At 61.2% G+C, this 13,927-nt stretch overlaps 2 protein-coding genes across 9 annotated transcripts in view; one reads left to right on the top strand and one right to left on the bottom strand.

Moving 5' to 3' along the window:
• NT5DC2 (5'-nucleotidase domain containing 2) lies at positions 1-8,960 on the top strand. Of its 2 annotated transcripts, none has more exons than XM_042979105.1 (14): positions 1-232; positions 4,294-4,478; positions 4,614-4,688; positions 4,932-4,987; positions 5,105-5,198; positions 5,391-5,519; positions 5,627-5,687; positions 5,767-5,869; positions 5,976-6,077; positions 6,273-6,354; positions 8,077-8,163; positions 8,237-8,377; positions 8,460-8,524; positions 8,603-8,960. In XM_042979105.1, the coding sequence occupies exons 1-14, from the start codon at positions 1-3 to the stop codon at positions 8,862-8,864; spliced, it is 1,674 nt and encodes a 557-aa protein (XP_042835039.1). In that variant the 3' UTR covers positions 8,865-8,960. The 2 variants fall into 2 exon arrangements, with proteins under 2 accessions (XP_042835039.1, XP_042835040.1); XM_042979106.1 differs by lacking the exon at positions 1-232 and adding an exon at positions 2,250-2,265.
• STAB1 (stabilin 1) overlaps positions 8,839-13,927 on the bottom strand; it is a 26,834-nt gene continuing 21,745 nt past the window's right edge. For 2 of the 7 annotated variants that reach the window (XM_042979099.1, XM_042979100.1), the window contains exons 50-69: positions 13,780-13,839; positions 13,222-13,398; positions 13,052-13,138; positions 12,793-12,942; positions 12,631-12,687; positions 12,353-12,554; positions 11,880-12,029; positions 11,684-11,788; positions 11,403-11,510; positions 11,130-11,323; positions 10,866-11,010; positions 10,653-10,786; positions 10,398-10,563; positions 10,209-10,318; positions 9,997-10,116; positions 9,761-9,910; positions 9,579-9,683; positions 9,344-9,490; positions 9,132-9,248; positions 8,839-9,045 (exon numbers count right to left, since the gene is read on the bottom strand). In XM_042979099.1, the coding sequence (XP_042835033.1) occupies positions 8,989-9,045; positions 9,132-9,248; positions 9,344-9,490; positions 9,579-9,683; positions 9,761-9,910; positions 9,997-10,116; positions 10,209-10,318; positions 10,398-10,563; positions 10,653-10,786; positions 10,866-11,010; positions 11,130-11,323; positions 11,403-11,510; positions 11,684-11,788; positions 11,880-12,029; positions 12,353-12,554; positions 12,631-12,687; positions 12,793-12,942; positions 13,052-13,138; positions 13,222-13,398; positions 13,780-13,839 (2,541 nt within the window). In that variant the 3' untranslated portion in view covers positions 8,839-8,988. Of the gene's footprint in view, positions 9,046-9,131; positions 9,249-9,343; positions 9,491-9,578; positions 9,684-9,760; positions 9,911-9,996; positions 10,117-10,208; positions 10,319-10,397; positions 10,564-10,652; positions 10,787-10,863; positions 11,011-11,129; positions 11,324-11,402; positions 11,511-11,571; positions 11,789-11,879; positions 12,030-12,352; positions 12,555-12,630; positions 12,688-12,792; positions 12,943-13,051; positions 13,139-13,221; positions 13,399-13,779; positions 13,840-13,927 lie in introns of those variants that run through there. The other 5 variants (XM_042979101.1, XM_042979102.1, XR_006214824.1 and 2 more) reach the window with 5 other exon arrangements.

Below are 13,927 nucleotides of genomic sequence, written 5' to 3'. Positions count from 1 at the left end.
ATGGCGGGTGCGGGGCTGCGGGCGGCCGCTCGGCGCTGGCTGCCGTGCAGGGGCCACGGCGGGCCGCGAGCCGCGTCGTCCTCGCCCTCCTGCCCTGGCTGCGGCCCCCCGGGTCCCGGCGCCCACTGCCCCGGTGCCCCGCGCCCCGCGCCCGCCCCGGCGCCCGCCGGCGGCGCCGAGCTCAGCGCGCACCTGTGGGCTCGTTACCAGGACATGCGGAGATTGGTGCACGGTGGGTGAGCCGAGGTGGGATGGGCGCCGGGGGTGTATCCGCGCGGCGGCCGGCGCGCGCCCAGGCGACGGACAGACCAGCGGTCCTGAGCCGTCCCGGGCGCCGCTCTTCGGGGAAAGCACCCTCGTGAGGCTCGCCGGGGTCCCGGAGCCTGAAGGCCGAGCAGCTTTTCGGGAGAGGCTCCCGCTGGTCGTCCCGGGGCCCTCTAGGGCCGCCCCGACGTCCGGAGGCAGACGGGCCGACGGGAGGTTTGTTTCCTGGCTCGGTCTGCAGGATCTCGGGGTTCCCGAAGCGGCCTCCGGAATGCGGAGCCCCCACCGTCTTTCCTGGCGACCCCGTCTGCCGGGATGCTGCGGCGGAAATGCCCCTACCCCTTGTTCTCTTAGGGGCCCTTAGTTGGGGCGGGAGCTCCAGGGACAAAGCCGGCCGGCGGCGCTGCCCAACCTAAGGGGTCGCGGACTAGACTTTGCAGACACCTCTGGATTGCCACCGAGGTCCGAGGCACTCTCAGCCCAGGAGGGGAAGGTGTTGGTTGGAGAAACGAGACCAAGCCACCCCAGGGCCCTGGAGTCCACAAGGGTGGCTTCATCCTTGGCCGAGACACTGCAAAATGGGCTGATGAACCTGCGGCCTCTCCCCAGAGAGGCTAGGCTTCCTGTGTTCTCTCCCACACCTACAAGGCAGGCTCCTCAGGTTGCTCTACAGAAGGTCTTCTCCAGACCCAGAGCAAACACAAATCCTTAACAGCATCCCAGGCCTGTCCTGTCCACTGAAGCGGGGTGGGGGGGGGGGGTCCTGACAGAGGTCCAAGGCCTTAAGAACCACTATTCTGCCTTGGGCTTCTCAGGTGAGTCCTGTCCAGCTCTCCACACAGCTAGAGTGGAGGCTCTAATCATCTGGAATCTTCCAGACAGGGATGGGATGAGAAGCTGGGATGCCCTGATGAAGCCAGAGATCTGAGAGTGCCTGATATTGGTCCCCACACCCGCCCTGGGGCTCTTCTCTCTTCTGTGGCAGGCATATGTGGTTTGGGCTTGACCCTATCACTGACCAGCGGGGTGGCGCTCAGCAGGCCTCAACCCTCTTGGACCCTCAGAGTCTACAGTGTAAAACACAAACCCACAACACAGGGCTGTGGTGGAGACACAGAAGGAATGAGGCCTGGAAAGGGCAGGGGAGCTTCTAGAGGAGCCCCCAAGGGTGATGTGGCTTTCATTGTCTGGTAAGACAAAGTGGCCCTGTCTGGAAGATTCCAGATGATTAGAGCCTCCACTCTAGCTGTGTGGAGAGCTGGTCAGGACTCACCTGAGAAGTCCAAGGCAGAATAGTGAGGAATTGTGGTTCTGAAGCCCTTGGACCTCTGTCAGGACCCCGCCCCTCCCACCCTCCACCCCCCCCTTCAGTGGACAGGACAGGCCTGGGATGCTGTTAAGGATTTGTGTTTGCTCTGGGTCTGGAGAAGACCTTCTGTAGAGCAACCTGAGGAGCCTGCCTTGTAGGTGTGGGAGAGAACACAGGAAGGCCTGCTGGGCTTTGTCACACCTGGCTCACCTGGATCTTAAGATCATCACAGAGCCACCCAAGCTCCTCTTGATGTGAAAGCATCATTTCCAAGATGCTAGGATGAGCCAGACTGGCACCCCTGAGTCCTAACTCATCACTCTTGACTGGGTTTTCTGGGGGACATTCTGGGCATTGAGGTATGCCTTGGGCTAATGCCTGTGGGCAAAACTTTGCCCAGGAGCCAGGCCCCAGCCCAGTGCCTCCCTGCCAGCATGGGGACACTGAAAGGCTAGGCCTAGGGGCAGAGTGGTTAAGGCAAGTGGAGTGACCCGAATTTTAATCTCAACTGCATTGCCTACCGCTGGATGGTTTAGAGCAAGTGACTTCACCTTCCTGAGCCCATTTCTTCCTCTGGATGATGGATGAATAAGTAGGACCACCTCACAGGATTGGAGTAAGGCTTGAACAGGATGAGCCTCTAAGGCACCCAGCAAGTGCACCCAGCAACAGCTGGGAGGAAGGCACCCACAGTGAGTCTTACAGCTGCCGTGGGGAAGAGTTGGCCCTGGAGCCTGGGGCAGGGGTGGGAACTGGGGACTGAGAAGAGGAAAGGAGGGTGAGGTCTGCACAGTGAGCCCAGTGAACTTGGGAGGCCAGTGCAGGTGAGGAGTACATCCTCCTCACCTGGCCCTGTGCGCCACCATAGTCCCGTGGAAAGGAGTGGACCTTGTGGCCCCCAGAGCTGTGCTTTCCTCCGTCCAGAAATCAGGTCAGGAGGGCAGACCCCATGGGCTGCTTCCCCATCCTGCTTTGTTCCTCAGAGGATTGTCCATCCTGGGAACATTTTCAAGGACAGAGGCAGAAGCCTGGTCTTGGCTAGAACTCTGCCAGCAACAAAGGGCTATGCTGCCAAGCAGATCCCTCCCCTCCCCCAAGTAGCCCTGGGGGGGCTACTGGACTTGGTGCCCAGGAACTCAGGACCGTGGGGAGAGCAAGGCCCAGTGACATCAGAGGCCTAGTGACATCAGAGGGGCATCTCACAAGCAGTTCCCTAGAGAGCTGAAGGCAGCTGCGTCTCACGTGCATCCAAGTGAGGAGTGTTCTGTCTGCACCCACGAGTCTGCGAAACAGCTGCTCTGTGCCAGGCTTACGTTGGCCTGGGGCCCCTAGAGGAACCAGCCACACTTGTTCCCCCACCCACACCCTGCACTTTGCTCCAAAGGAAAGGGGGTAGGGTGGAGCCCGTGTTCCAAAGGGGCCTCCAAGGCAAATGCTCAGAGCGTGGGAGCTCATCGGTGTTTGCCTCTGTGCACAGGCAGCTGTGTGGCCGAGGGTTTCTGCTTCAGGATTGTGCCTTCTTGTGGCTGAGACAGGAATTCCGTGGAGGCTTGGGCTGTGGGTGTGGGCCTTAGCCACAAGCTAGTGGTCTCAGGAATGGGGCCACCTGGAGCCCCTGCAGGGCGGTGTCCTGTGCACCTAATCCCACCTGGTCCCCTCTCCCGCAGCCCCTACTCCTCGAGTGATGCAGGGAGATCTGGGACAGGGAGGTGACAGGCTTCAGAGGCCCGTGGTTCATTTAATCCGTTTGCTGGGTGCAGAGCAGGAATGCTGCACAGAGCACATTCAACATGACCTCTCCATAATTCTGTAGGTTGGCACGATTTTGATTCCGCCTTGAGAAATAGGGAATCTGAGGTACGAAATGTGAGGTAACTTTTCTGAGGTGCCAGTTGTAAGAGGGGGTATTTGGCTTGGTCTCTGTGACCTCAAAGCCCAGGCCCTTTCCCCATTCAACTCCCCTACTGTACAGATGGGGAAACTGAGGCAGATAAGCCTGGGACCCCCTCATCCTCCTCTGCCTCCCTAGGACCCTAGAGCCTACTCTGCACGGTGTCCCACTCAACCTGACCATAGCAGCCAGGGACTTGGGGTGGCCATGACCACATCCCCAGAAGGGAACAACCTGGGTACTGCCCTGCAGCCCAACATCACACGTCCTGCCTGTCGTAATTAGCAATGTTCCCTGGCCAAAAGCAGCAAATGTCATTATGTGGACTGGCGGGCCGCTGAAATCCGATTAGAGGGGCCTCATTCCACAGGCCGTGGCAGGTGCTCAGACCCGGGAAAATGAGCGACAGAAGAGCTACCCCATACTCCCCCCTCCCCCAACTCCTATAATGTTCCTCAGTCCCAGCCTGAGCTTTAGGCAGGGTGGAAAGGGCCCAAGCATAGCCATGGGTCCAGTAGGGCTTATGAGAGCCTGGAGGGGACGTGGGCTCAGTTCACCTGGTGGGCTGCAGGCAGGGGTGTAACCGAAGACCCAGAGGTGGGAGATCCAGCTGTGGTCTTGTCCCATTGCCAGCTCTGCCTTACCCCAACCACGTGACCCTGGGCAAGTGGCATTTCTAAGCCTCAGTTTGACCATATGCAGCCTCGGGCTAAGATTGCCCATCTTGGGTGGTTTCATGAGCCTCCCAGAGCTGGGCACCTGGAAAGTGCTCGGTGACCATTTGCTGCTTCCGTGTTCATCTCATCATACCTGCATCTCCTCCCTCCAGACCTCCTGCCCCCCGAGGTCTGCAGTCTCCTGAACCCAGCAGCCATCTATGCCAACAATGAGATCAGCCTGCGTGATGTCGAAGTCTATGGCTTCGACTACGACTACACGCTGGCCCAGTACGCAGATGCGCTGCACCCCGAGATCTTCAGTGCCGCCCGCAACATCCTGATTGAGCACTACAAGGTGAGGCTGGCCGGGCAGACGGCCCAGGCCCCGGGGGAGCCTCAGGCTGAGTCACGGAGGTCCCCTGAGGCAGCTGCCCAGCCAGAGGTCTGGCATTGCCACTGGCTCAGGCGTGGCGCACTTCCCCCCCGACAGTACCCAGAGGGGATCCGGAAATATGACTACGACCCCAGCTTTGCCATCCGAGGCCTCCACTACGACATTCAGAAGGTGAGTGGCTAGGCCATGTTCTCCGCGGGGCCCCTCCTGACTGGATGTGCATCAGCACTACTTCCTTAGCCCCCATCCTCTATAAGGGGCTACCCCTGGCCTCACAGCTGTAGCTTCACGGGCACTTAATCCCCTTGGTACCTTCCAGCTGGGGCTTCAGCACAGGGACTGGAAGAGGCTGGCTTGGATGAATGAATGCAAGCCCCTTTCTTACCACCCATCCCATTCCCCTGGTGCTCCCAGAGCCTTCTGATGAAGATTGATGCCTTCCATTATGTGCAGCTGGGGACGGCCTACAGGTCAGTGCAGACTGCCCTGCCTGACCCTGCTGTCCCCCCACCCCCTCAACCTGCATCTTACACCGTGGCCTCAGCTCAGGACCACTTCAGACTCATGATGTCTGTGCATCCACCCAGGGGCCTCCAGCCTGTGCCTGACGAGGAGGTGATAGATCTATATGGGGGCACCCAGCACATCCCACTGTACCAGATGAGTGGCTTCTACGGCAAGGTACTTGCTCCGTCTAACACTGCCACTGGCCAGGGCAGGCAGCTCAGTGATCTCGCTGTGGGTGCCCTCACCCTGGTGGGCTGGCTCACCCAGCAGGTAGTTTCCCTCTACCAGTGTCCCAAGGGACACTGGTCTCCAGGGCGAGGGGCGGTAGGGCTAGAGGGGCTGCTGAGGTGGCTGCTCCCTCCACAGGGTCCCTCCATCAAGCAGTTCATGGACATCTTCTCACTGCCAGAAATGGCACTGCTGTCCTGCGTGGTGGACCACTTCCTGAGTCACGGCCTGGAGTTTGACCAGGCGCACCTCTACAAGGATGTGACAGTGAGGACACTGGGCCTGCCTCTTGGGGTGGCAGGGAAGATCAAGTCAGCCACAGCGGGGCAGGCCTTCTTGGCCCCACTGTACCCTCACAGTCCTTCTACCCCCAGGATGCCATTCGAGATGTGCACGTGAAGGGCCTCATGTACCAGTGGATCGAACAGGATATGGGTAAGGGTAGACAGTAGCCCTGCTGCGGCTTTCTGGGCAGGGGGCCGGGCTGGCCCTCACAGACCCATCTCCCTGTTAGAGAAGTACATCCTGAGAGGGGACGAGACCTTCGCCGTCTTGAGCCGCCTGGTGGCCCATAGGAAGCAGCTCTTCCTCATCACCAACAGTCCTTTCAGCTTCGTGTGAGCTGCCTGCGGTGGGGAGGTGGGGGGGTCCTGGGGGGAATGGGGCGGGGCCCAAGGAGGGGCCTGCCTCAGCCCACCTGCTGCCTGTTCCACTTCTGCCCAGGGACAAGGGGATGCGGCACATGGTGGGTCCTGACTGGCGCCAGCTCTTTGATGTGGTCATCGTCCAGGCAGACAAACCCAGCTTCTTTACTGACCGGCGCAAGTATGGGCCTAGCAGGGGTGATGAGGGTGGGGAGCGGGCACTGGCCTTTGCTCACCACCCTGTGTGCTTGGGGTGGGGACACCCCCTTGTCAGCACCCAGCCCATGTGAGCAGGTGGCCTTTGCAAACTGAGGAGGTGCCTGCTTCTGGTCCTGCCCTAGACTGGAATCCAAGCCCTTTACCCCTCTGCCTCCAGGCCTTTCAGAAAACTTGATGAGAAGGGCTCCCTGCACTGGGACCGCATCACCCGCCTGGAGAAGGGCAAAATCTATCGGCAGGTGAGTGCTATCTGGGTGGCCTAACCATAGCCCCAGGCTGTGGAGGGGTCAGTAGCACAGCTTCTTGGGCCCTGCCCAGCCACCACACATCTGCCGTGGCTCTGCCCCCTTGCACCATTTCCAGGGGCACCAGGGAATGGCTCTCAGGACACAGGCCTGGTCAGTTTGCCTTCATTTGAATTCCAAGTTTACTGCTCGATAGCAGAGGGAGTCTGGCCAAGTCACTTGACCTCTCTGTGCTTTGCTTTTTCTCATCTATAAAAGAAGTATAATGTAAAAAAAAAAAAAAAAGTATGTTCTACTTGAATTGTGGTGTACAAGCCCTTAGATGGGCCAGGCATTTACTGAATACCCACTAAACAGCAATGTCATTAGTTGGGGCTGACCACTCTGCTACAGCCAGTCAAGCTGGCCGGAGCAGCTCACGGGCCCTTGGGGAAGACCCCGTTTCCTGGCTGGTGGCTAGGAAGATGAGAAGGGGGCCCAGTGCTGGGGGTTGTGTGGTGATTAAGGAGCAGGAGGTGATTAAGGCATTTGGCCCTGGATGGAATGCGGAAATCCTGGCTGAGCTGGGCTTCTTGAGGGTGGGGGTTCCAGGGGTTGGGGGGAGGGAGGAAGTCAGCAGTTGGGTCGGGAGCAGCCTGGGGTATCCAGGGCAGCGGCCCGGCCTGTAGACAGTACTCCTACCTGGGTTGCACCCAACTCTCCATGGCCCCCTTGAGCGCAGGCTCTTACCCTCAGCTCTGAGGGCAACGCTCTCCTTTGTCTTGGCATCTTGGCTAATAAGCCTGAGGAGGGTCATGTACCTTCGTGGGGAACAAGGGGAGTTTTTCTCCTTTGGCAGCTTTTAGCCTTTTCTTTATGCCTGATGATCTGAAGTTTCATTTTGTGTGTGTGCCCGATCCTGCTTGGTTCTCATCTTTCTTTATGCTCCCTTCCTGTCTCCCCTTGCTGGGGAGCCTGGAACCCAGGTTCCGTCTTGCCTGACTCAGCACCTGTACCTCGAAATTTTCTCGTTTCAGGGCACATCCTCAGCGCTCCACCCACTCGTATTTGACTCTACAGCCTCCCCACTTGAGCTTATTTCAACAATCCTTTCACGGCCCTGTGTCTGCCACGCCTTGCTTTCTCCCCCTGCCGCTAGCATGCACAGGCTTCTTTGCGCTGAGTGTGAATTCTGTTCATTTCTAGGGTGTGGGCTCCTGCCTCACTGGCTGCTGCGCTTCCTGCTCTGGGCCCCCTGCCCCATTTTCTGCTCTCCCGCGAGCTTCCTCTGTTGTGTTTGAGCTTGACTGCTTTCATCTTTTCTCTGGCTTTGGAGCAGGAGGGGCAGATGGCTTCGCAGTGAGGTCTGCTGGGTCCCTCTGGGCCCAGGCCGGGGAGGACAGGAAGGGCTTTAGGGCCACAGGCTCGCTGCTGTGGTTTGTTTCCCACAGAGTGGGATCCCTGGGGTGGGTGTGAGGCCACAGGGAGGGGAGGCCCAGGGCATCATGCCAGGCTGACAGGAGACCTTCCTGTGGCAGGCAGACCCCCTTCCTGTGAAGGGGGAGGCGAGAGGGCCAGAGCCCGGGGACACTGAGGCCACGGGAAAGGGCAGCCCGGCATCCAGCTGGAGGGGCCGTGCTGCCCCTGGGGATTTGGGAGGAAGGTGGAGAACATGGCGTGGCTCTGGTAGTCCCGTGGTACGCTGTGCTCAGTGGTGCCCCCCCCACCTCTCCCCAGGGAAACCTGTATGACTTCCTCCGCCTGACGGAGTGGCGTGGACCCCGTGTGCTCTACTTTGGAGACCATCTGTACAGTGATCTGGCGGTGAGGGGCGCAAGGCTGGGTGGGAGGGAGGGAGCCTGCTGGCTGATGCTGATCCCTGTCCTCCACCCCCCAGGACCTCATGCTACGGCACGGCTGGCGAACCGGTGCCATCATCCCCGAGCTAGAGCGCGAGATCCGCATCATCAACACGGAGCAGTACATGCACTCGCTGACGTGGCAGCAGGCACTCACGGGGCTGCTGGAGCGCATGCAGGTGTGGGGGCGCAGGGCGGCCCCGGGGGGAGGGCAGGGCTGCCGCCCAGGCACACACCCAGCACCCACCTCGTCTCCCCCAGACGTACCAGGACGCCGAGTCGCAGCAGGTGCTGGCTGCCTGGATGAAGGAGCGGCAGGAGCTGAGGTGGGCAGGGTGGGGCAGGAAGGGCTCCCAGCCTCATTCCTGCTGTGCCTGCTCTAGTGCCCCATGTCTCTTCCTCAGGTGCATCACCAAGGCCCTGTTCAACGCTCAGTTTGGGAGCATCTTCCGCACCTTCCACAACCCCACGTACTTCTCACGACGCCTCGTGCGCTTCTCTGACCTCTACATGGCCTCCCTCAGCTGTCTACTCAACTACCGGGTAGACTTCACCTTCTACCCACGCCGCACACCCCTGCAGCATGAGGCGCCACTCTGGATGGACCAGCTCTGCACCGGCTGCATGAAGACACCCTTCCTTGGCGACATGGCCCACATCCGCTGAGGGCACCTTTATTGTCCAGAATAGGTCCTAACCCCTCCTGCCCCGCCTATGCTGGGCGTCGTTCCAGGGCGGGCAATAAAAGTGGTCTCCCTCCTGCTCGTGCCTCTGTTCGGTCCTAGATGCATCACTTGACCGTGAGGATCCGCTGGGTGTCCGGGAAGTCCTCCTCCAGGAGTGAGTCCTGGGTAGGGGGTAGGACTGCTTGTGGCTGGGCTGATAACCAGGCCCGGGGGTCCCCTTCTGTCATCACTCACCCCTCATACTCACATCGAAGGGCTCACAAAAGGCATCAGGGCTGCCGAAGACGGGGTTGGGAACAGAGACCAGGGTTGGGCTGGTTCCTTCCTGCCATGGGGAGAAGTCATCCTCAGCATCATCTTCTGCCTGGAAGAGAGGTATGTGGTGAGGGGCCTCGAGCAAGATCAGTGGACCCAGACACCCCCAACATCCCTCCCCCCTCCCCCCCAACACAGCTCTACCTGGAAGGTGGAGAAGCCAAAGCCCGTGGCCTGGCCTCGGGCACGGAGGTAGAAGGCCCCAGCCACTAGGCCAAGCAGTGCTCCAGCAGCCACTACAGCCCCCACACCTGCCACCACGGGTGGACCCTCAGGCGCCACCACTGCCTGCTGCAAACAAGGAGAGCGTCAAGGCCAGGACCATCCCCTCACCCCTTGCTGTTCTGCCTGTCGTCCTCCCCACCCCTCACCAACTCACAGGTTGTAGGGGAGCCAGAAGGGGCCTGGCCAGAGCATGGATGATGCCGTTGAATGCCATGATGTCCCACACGACGACGTGGCTAACCACAACCGCCCCTGGGGCCTGTAGGGAGACCAGAGTCAGGCCTGGTGAGTGTGAGGGGCCAGAGCCAACAGGGGAAGTACAGTAGCAAAACTCACCACAGGGACCCAGGAATTGTTGTCAGGGCCCACAGCACTGAAGAAGAGGCTGAGGCCCGAGTGGGCGGGGAGCACAGTATCCTGGCTGGCATTGGTGCTCAGGAAGGTGGTGTTGGAGGCATGCAGCTCCAGGTCTGGGCCACTCAGCGTCTATAGGCAAAGCAAGGCCTGTTGGCCCAGGCCAGCCGGAGGCATCAGCATTGGGCCTGGCTCTGCCCACGACCCCCACTGGTTACCATGTTGTCCACGAAGCCTTCATTAACAGGGACAAAGAGTGTCTTATAGGTGAGCTCATCGTCCAGGAAGTCCAGGAAGTCCAGACCCCGAGGGGTGGCATTGGCATAGCCAAGCAGCATCTGGAAGAGGGAAAATAGGACTGTGGGCAGGCTCCCTCCCCAGGGACCCCAGCTACCCACACCCTCAGCCCTGAGGCTGGGCCCCTGCACACCCCATAGAAGGTGGAGAAGTTGGCTGTGGCAGCCAGTACGTCGAGCAGCTTCCCATTGCAGACGCTTGTCCCATCACCCACAAAGCCTTGGCGGCACCGGCAGGCCACATCTGCGGGATAAGCAGTTGGGTGGGTCAGTGGGAAGGGGCCAAGCCGGGGCATGTGTTGGGTGGGTAGGGGAGGCTGTACCTTGCTCGCGGTAGCAGTAGGTGTCCCAGCGCTCTGAGTGGTTCTTCCGGAGGCCCAGGCTGATGACACCCACCTGTCCACCACCGCAGTCTGCCGCAGGGAAGACGACTGGGTGGGCAGCCGAGCCGTTGGCCAGCCAGCCCACACGGCACAGGTGGAAGCCGAGCTGTAGGGGCAGAAGGGGATGCTGAGACCAAAGGCCCAGTTCCAGGGGGCCCCCACGGGCTTGGCTCCAGATTCCTAAGCCCCACACACCTTCTGGGCAGCAGAGAGCTGAGGGAGAGAAGCAAGAACAGCTCCCTGGGCCCCACACGCTGCCTCGGCCTCTGAGAAGTTCAGGCCGTAAGGGCCGCTGGGGGCCTGGAGGTGGAAGACACCAGCCTGTTTCTCTGCAGAGGGAGGGAGGCGTGATCAGCCCAGCAGCACCGAGGTAAAGCAGGGGCACCGGGAGCGGGCAGGGAAGCACACCCTGGAAGTGGAGGTCAGTGCACACAGCATCCACGTGACAGGGTGGTGGCTGGCCCAGGCAGCGGTCCACGGGCGGCTCAGGCTCCTCCAGACACTGCAGTCCATCACCCACGTAGCCAGCATGGCACACACAGCGCCTCGTGTTCTGGGGCGGGAGAGCGGGCAGGTGCTCTTCAGGGGCCGGGGGGGGGGGGAGGGGGGCGAGGTGGAGGGGCTGCTCTGTGGAGCCTCCCCACCCTGCCGCTCAACTCCCCGGCTGCTCACCGGGCCTGTGTTCAAGCAGTCGGCGTGCTCGCTGCAGCCCCCACGGTGGCCGTCCGCACAGGGGTCGCGGGCCCGGCAGCTCCAGCCGTCGCCCTCGTAGGCGGGCAGGCAGGTGCAGGTGACCACTGTGCCTGCTTGGCTGCAGGTGGCGTGCTCGCTGCAGCCACCACGCCCATCCCCGCACAGGTCCGCCACTGCGGGCAGGGAGAGAGTGGCAGGCCCCGGTGGCAGGGGGGGAGGGGGCCTCCCACCTCACACCTGCCCACCACTCACCTGTGCACGAGCGGCCATCCCCTTCATAGCCCAGGCCGCACTCACAGCTGTTGCCCGCACGGCACACGGCCTCGGGCGCACAGGGCGGGGCACACACGGGCTGCAGCTCTGTCCCCCAGGCATCCCCCGCATATCCAGGTTAGGAGCTGCCCTCCTGGGTACCCCTGGACCCCCTCCCACCCACCCTCAGTGGCTCCACCTGAGTGTGTGGTCGGGGCACACGCCACTACACGCGAGCATATAAAAGCACTCAGGTGGACACAAACACAGACAGCACTCACTCAGCTGCACCTCACAGCTTGGCCCGGTCCAGCCCTCATCACAGAAGCAGGAGCCAGAGCCCCCAAGGCCCTCGTCACAGCGGCCATGGGAGGTGCAGCGGCAGGCTGGGGAGAGAGATCAGCAGGCTGATGGGGTTGGCATGTGGGCCGTGGGGCTCAGAGGGCAGGGTCGGACAGGGTGGGGCAGGGAGCCCACCTTGGCACTGGGGCCCAAAGGCACCCGAGGCACAGAGTTCACACGCTGTCCCTGTAAACCTCGAATGGCACTGGCACTGCCCGCTGCCACTCATGCCGTCCATGCACACGCCGTGACCACCACAGGGGCTGCTGGCGCCACCAGGACAAGCTAGTGGAGAGGTGAGAGAAGTGAGGTGGGGCCAGGGCTCTCACTGGGACCCCCGCCACAGGCAGCCCCAGCCCAGCCACACCGTCCGTCCCGTACCCGGGGCGGTCGAGCCTCCTCCGGAAGCCACAATCCACCCAAGTCCCCTCACAGGTGAGAATCCCACAGATGCCCACCCAGCCTCTCAGAGCACTCTCTCCTGGCCAAATCCATTCACCACCCAGACCTGCCCTGGCCCCACTACCCCAACATGTTTTATCTGGAGCAGTGGCTGGAGCTGTGCCAGAAGAGCCAGCCAGTGACACTCACGACCTTGGGACACTCACCTCGGCACTCGCTGCCATAGTGACCAGGGCAGCAGCTGGGCTTCCAGGTGGTGGTGACACAGTTGCGGTGGCAGCCCCTGCCCAGGCCTTGGGGCTGACCCCAGAGGCTAGACCGGGCCCAAATGCTGCGCAGTGCCAAGGAGTGCAGTGGAGGGGACGTCCAGAACTTTGAGTAGTACCGCCAGCAGGTCTCAGGACTGCCCTGGGCCAAGAGGAGTCAAACAGCCCTGGAGTCCCTGGGCCCTGCCTGAACCCCCACCCAGCTTCCAGGCCCTTACCTGCTCCCGTGAGCCCTCAGGACAAGGCGGTTCTAGCCCACAAATGCTACAGATCTTCTGTAAAGAACAGAGGCCAACATGGCAAGGTCAGATGGATGGACGAGACGGGTCCCTTGGCTAGGATCCCTTGCCCCTCCACCTCTGACCTATGGCCTCCCTCACCAGCCGCAGAGGTCGAGTCTCAAAGCGGTCACAGCGGGCACCAAGGCCAGGTGGCTCCAGCAGCTGGTCGATGCCATAGGCCAGGCCACCCTCAAAGGGAAGGTGCCGCTGCATGATGCGGGCATCCTCCTCACCCACGGTGAGCTCACCCTGCAGGCGGAGGAGGGAGAGTACACGGGGTCACAGGTGCACTGTGGCCCCCCAATGCCAGAGCCCCTGCCTCCTGCTTCCCTCATCTGAGTCCTCTCCTCACACTCACCGGCCGGACACGGCTACAGGAGAAGGAGATGGGGGTCCCATGCATGGTGCGGAGTGGGCCCAGGTTGGGCAAGTCAGATGCCAAGGCCTGAGCAGAAGGGGCTACGGTTGGAGCCAGGCAGGTAGGCTGGGTGGCAGGCAGTGGGGACCAAGGACTGGGGGTATACCCACCTCAATGTTGCGAATCACATGGCCCCGCAGAATGGCTGCCAGCTTGTCACGGTGGTCTTCATGGTACAGCCAGGCCTGGCGATCAGGTGGCAGGGCTTGCAGGGCAGAGTCTGTGGGCCACAGCATTGTGAGGGGCCTGTGGGCCGCATCCTGAAGCAGGGGCAGGAGGCCAGCCACCTGGCAAGGAGAAGCAGAGGTGTGACAGTCAGAGACTCGTGGGTGGAAGTAGGGGGCTGGACCACAGAGGCCAGGAAGGGGCTCCAGGGCCCAGGGGGCCTTCCCGCCAGCCACGTTCTTGGCTGTAGCCAGATACACATGGACATATGTGCAGGGATAAGCTTGCACACACCTGGACTACTTTCGGGTACGTGGACACAAATAAGCATACCCTTGTGCTCATACTGGGAGGCTCACATACACAGACGGCCTGTACGCACACAAGGGACAGGCTTACACATGTAAGGGTGCAGACAGGTAAATATACACTCACACATTTGTCACACACACACACACGGGCACAAATGCACACACTGACAGGCCTACCCACGGGAGCAGTACCTTCACAAGGCCGCTGAAGATCTTGTAACCAAAGCTCTCAGCAGCAGCGGTGACGTTTCTCTGTGGAAAGGCACCTGTGAGGCTTGAGGTCAGGCAGGGAGGGAGCATCTGAGGCCCCCAGCAACCTGCTCGGTAAGCCCCCAGGCCT

Source organism: Panthera tigris, chromosome A2 (genome assembly GCF_018350195.1).
Source record: "Panthera tigris isolate Pti1 chromosome A2, P.tigris_Pti1_mat1.1, whole genome shotgun sequence".
Classification (NCBI taxonomy): Eukaryota; Metazoa; Chordata; class Mammalia; order Carnivora; family Felidae; genus Panthera; species Panthera tigris.
The sequence above is the reverse complement of the archived record's forward strand: the minus strand, read 5'-3'. Positions and strand labels throughout refer to the sequence as shown.

What these genes read in the sequence shown, in the direction of transcription:
- NT5DC2 (XM_042979105.1), top strand. Translation starts at nt 1, where the DNA reads ATGGCGGGTGCGGGGCTGCGGGCGGCCGCTCGGCGCTGGCTGCCGTGC. An exon ending in ATCTGTACAGTGATCTGGCG is followed by an intron (nt 8,164 to 8,236) that starts GTGAGGGGCGCA and finishes TCCACCCCCCAG; the next exon opens with GACCTCATGCTACGGCACGG. An exon ending in AAGGAGCGGCAGGAGCTGAG is followed by an intron (nt 8,525 to 8,602) that starts GTGGGCAGGGTG and finishes TCTCTTCCTCAG; the next exon opens with GTGCATCACCAAGGCCCTGT.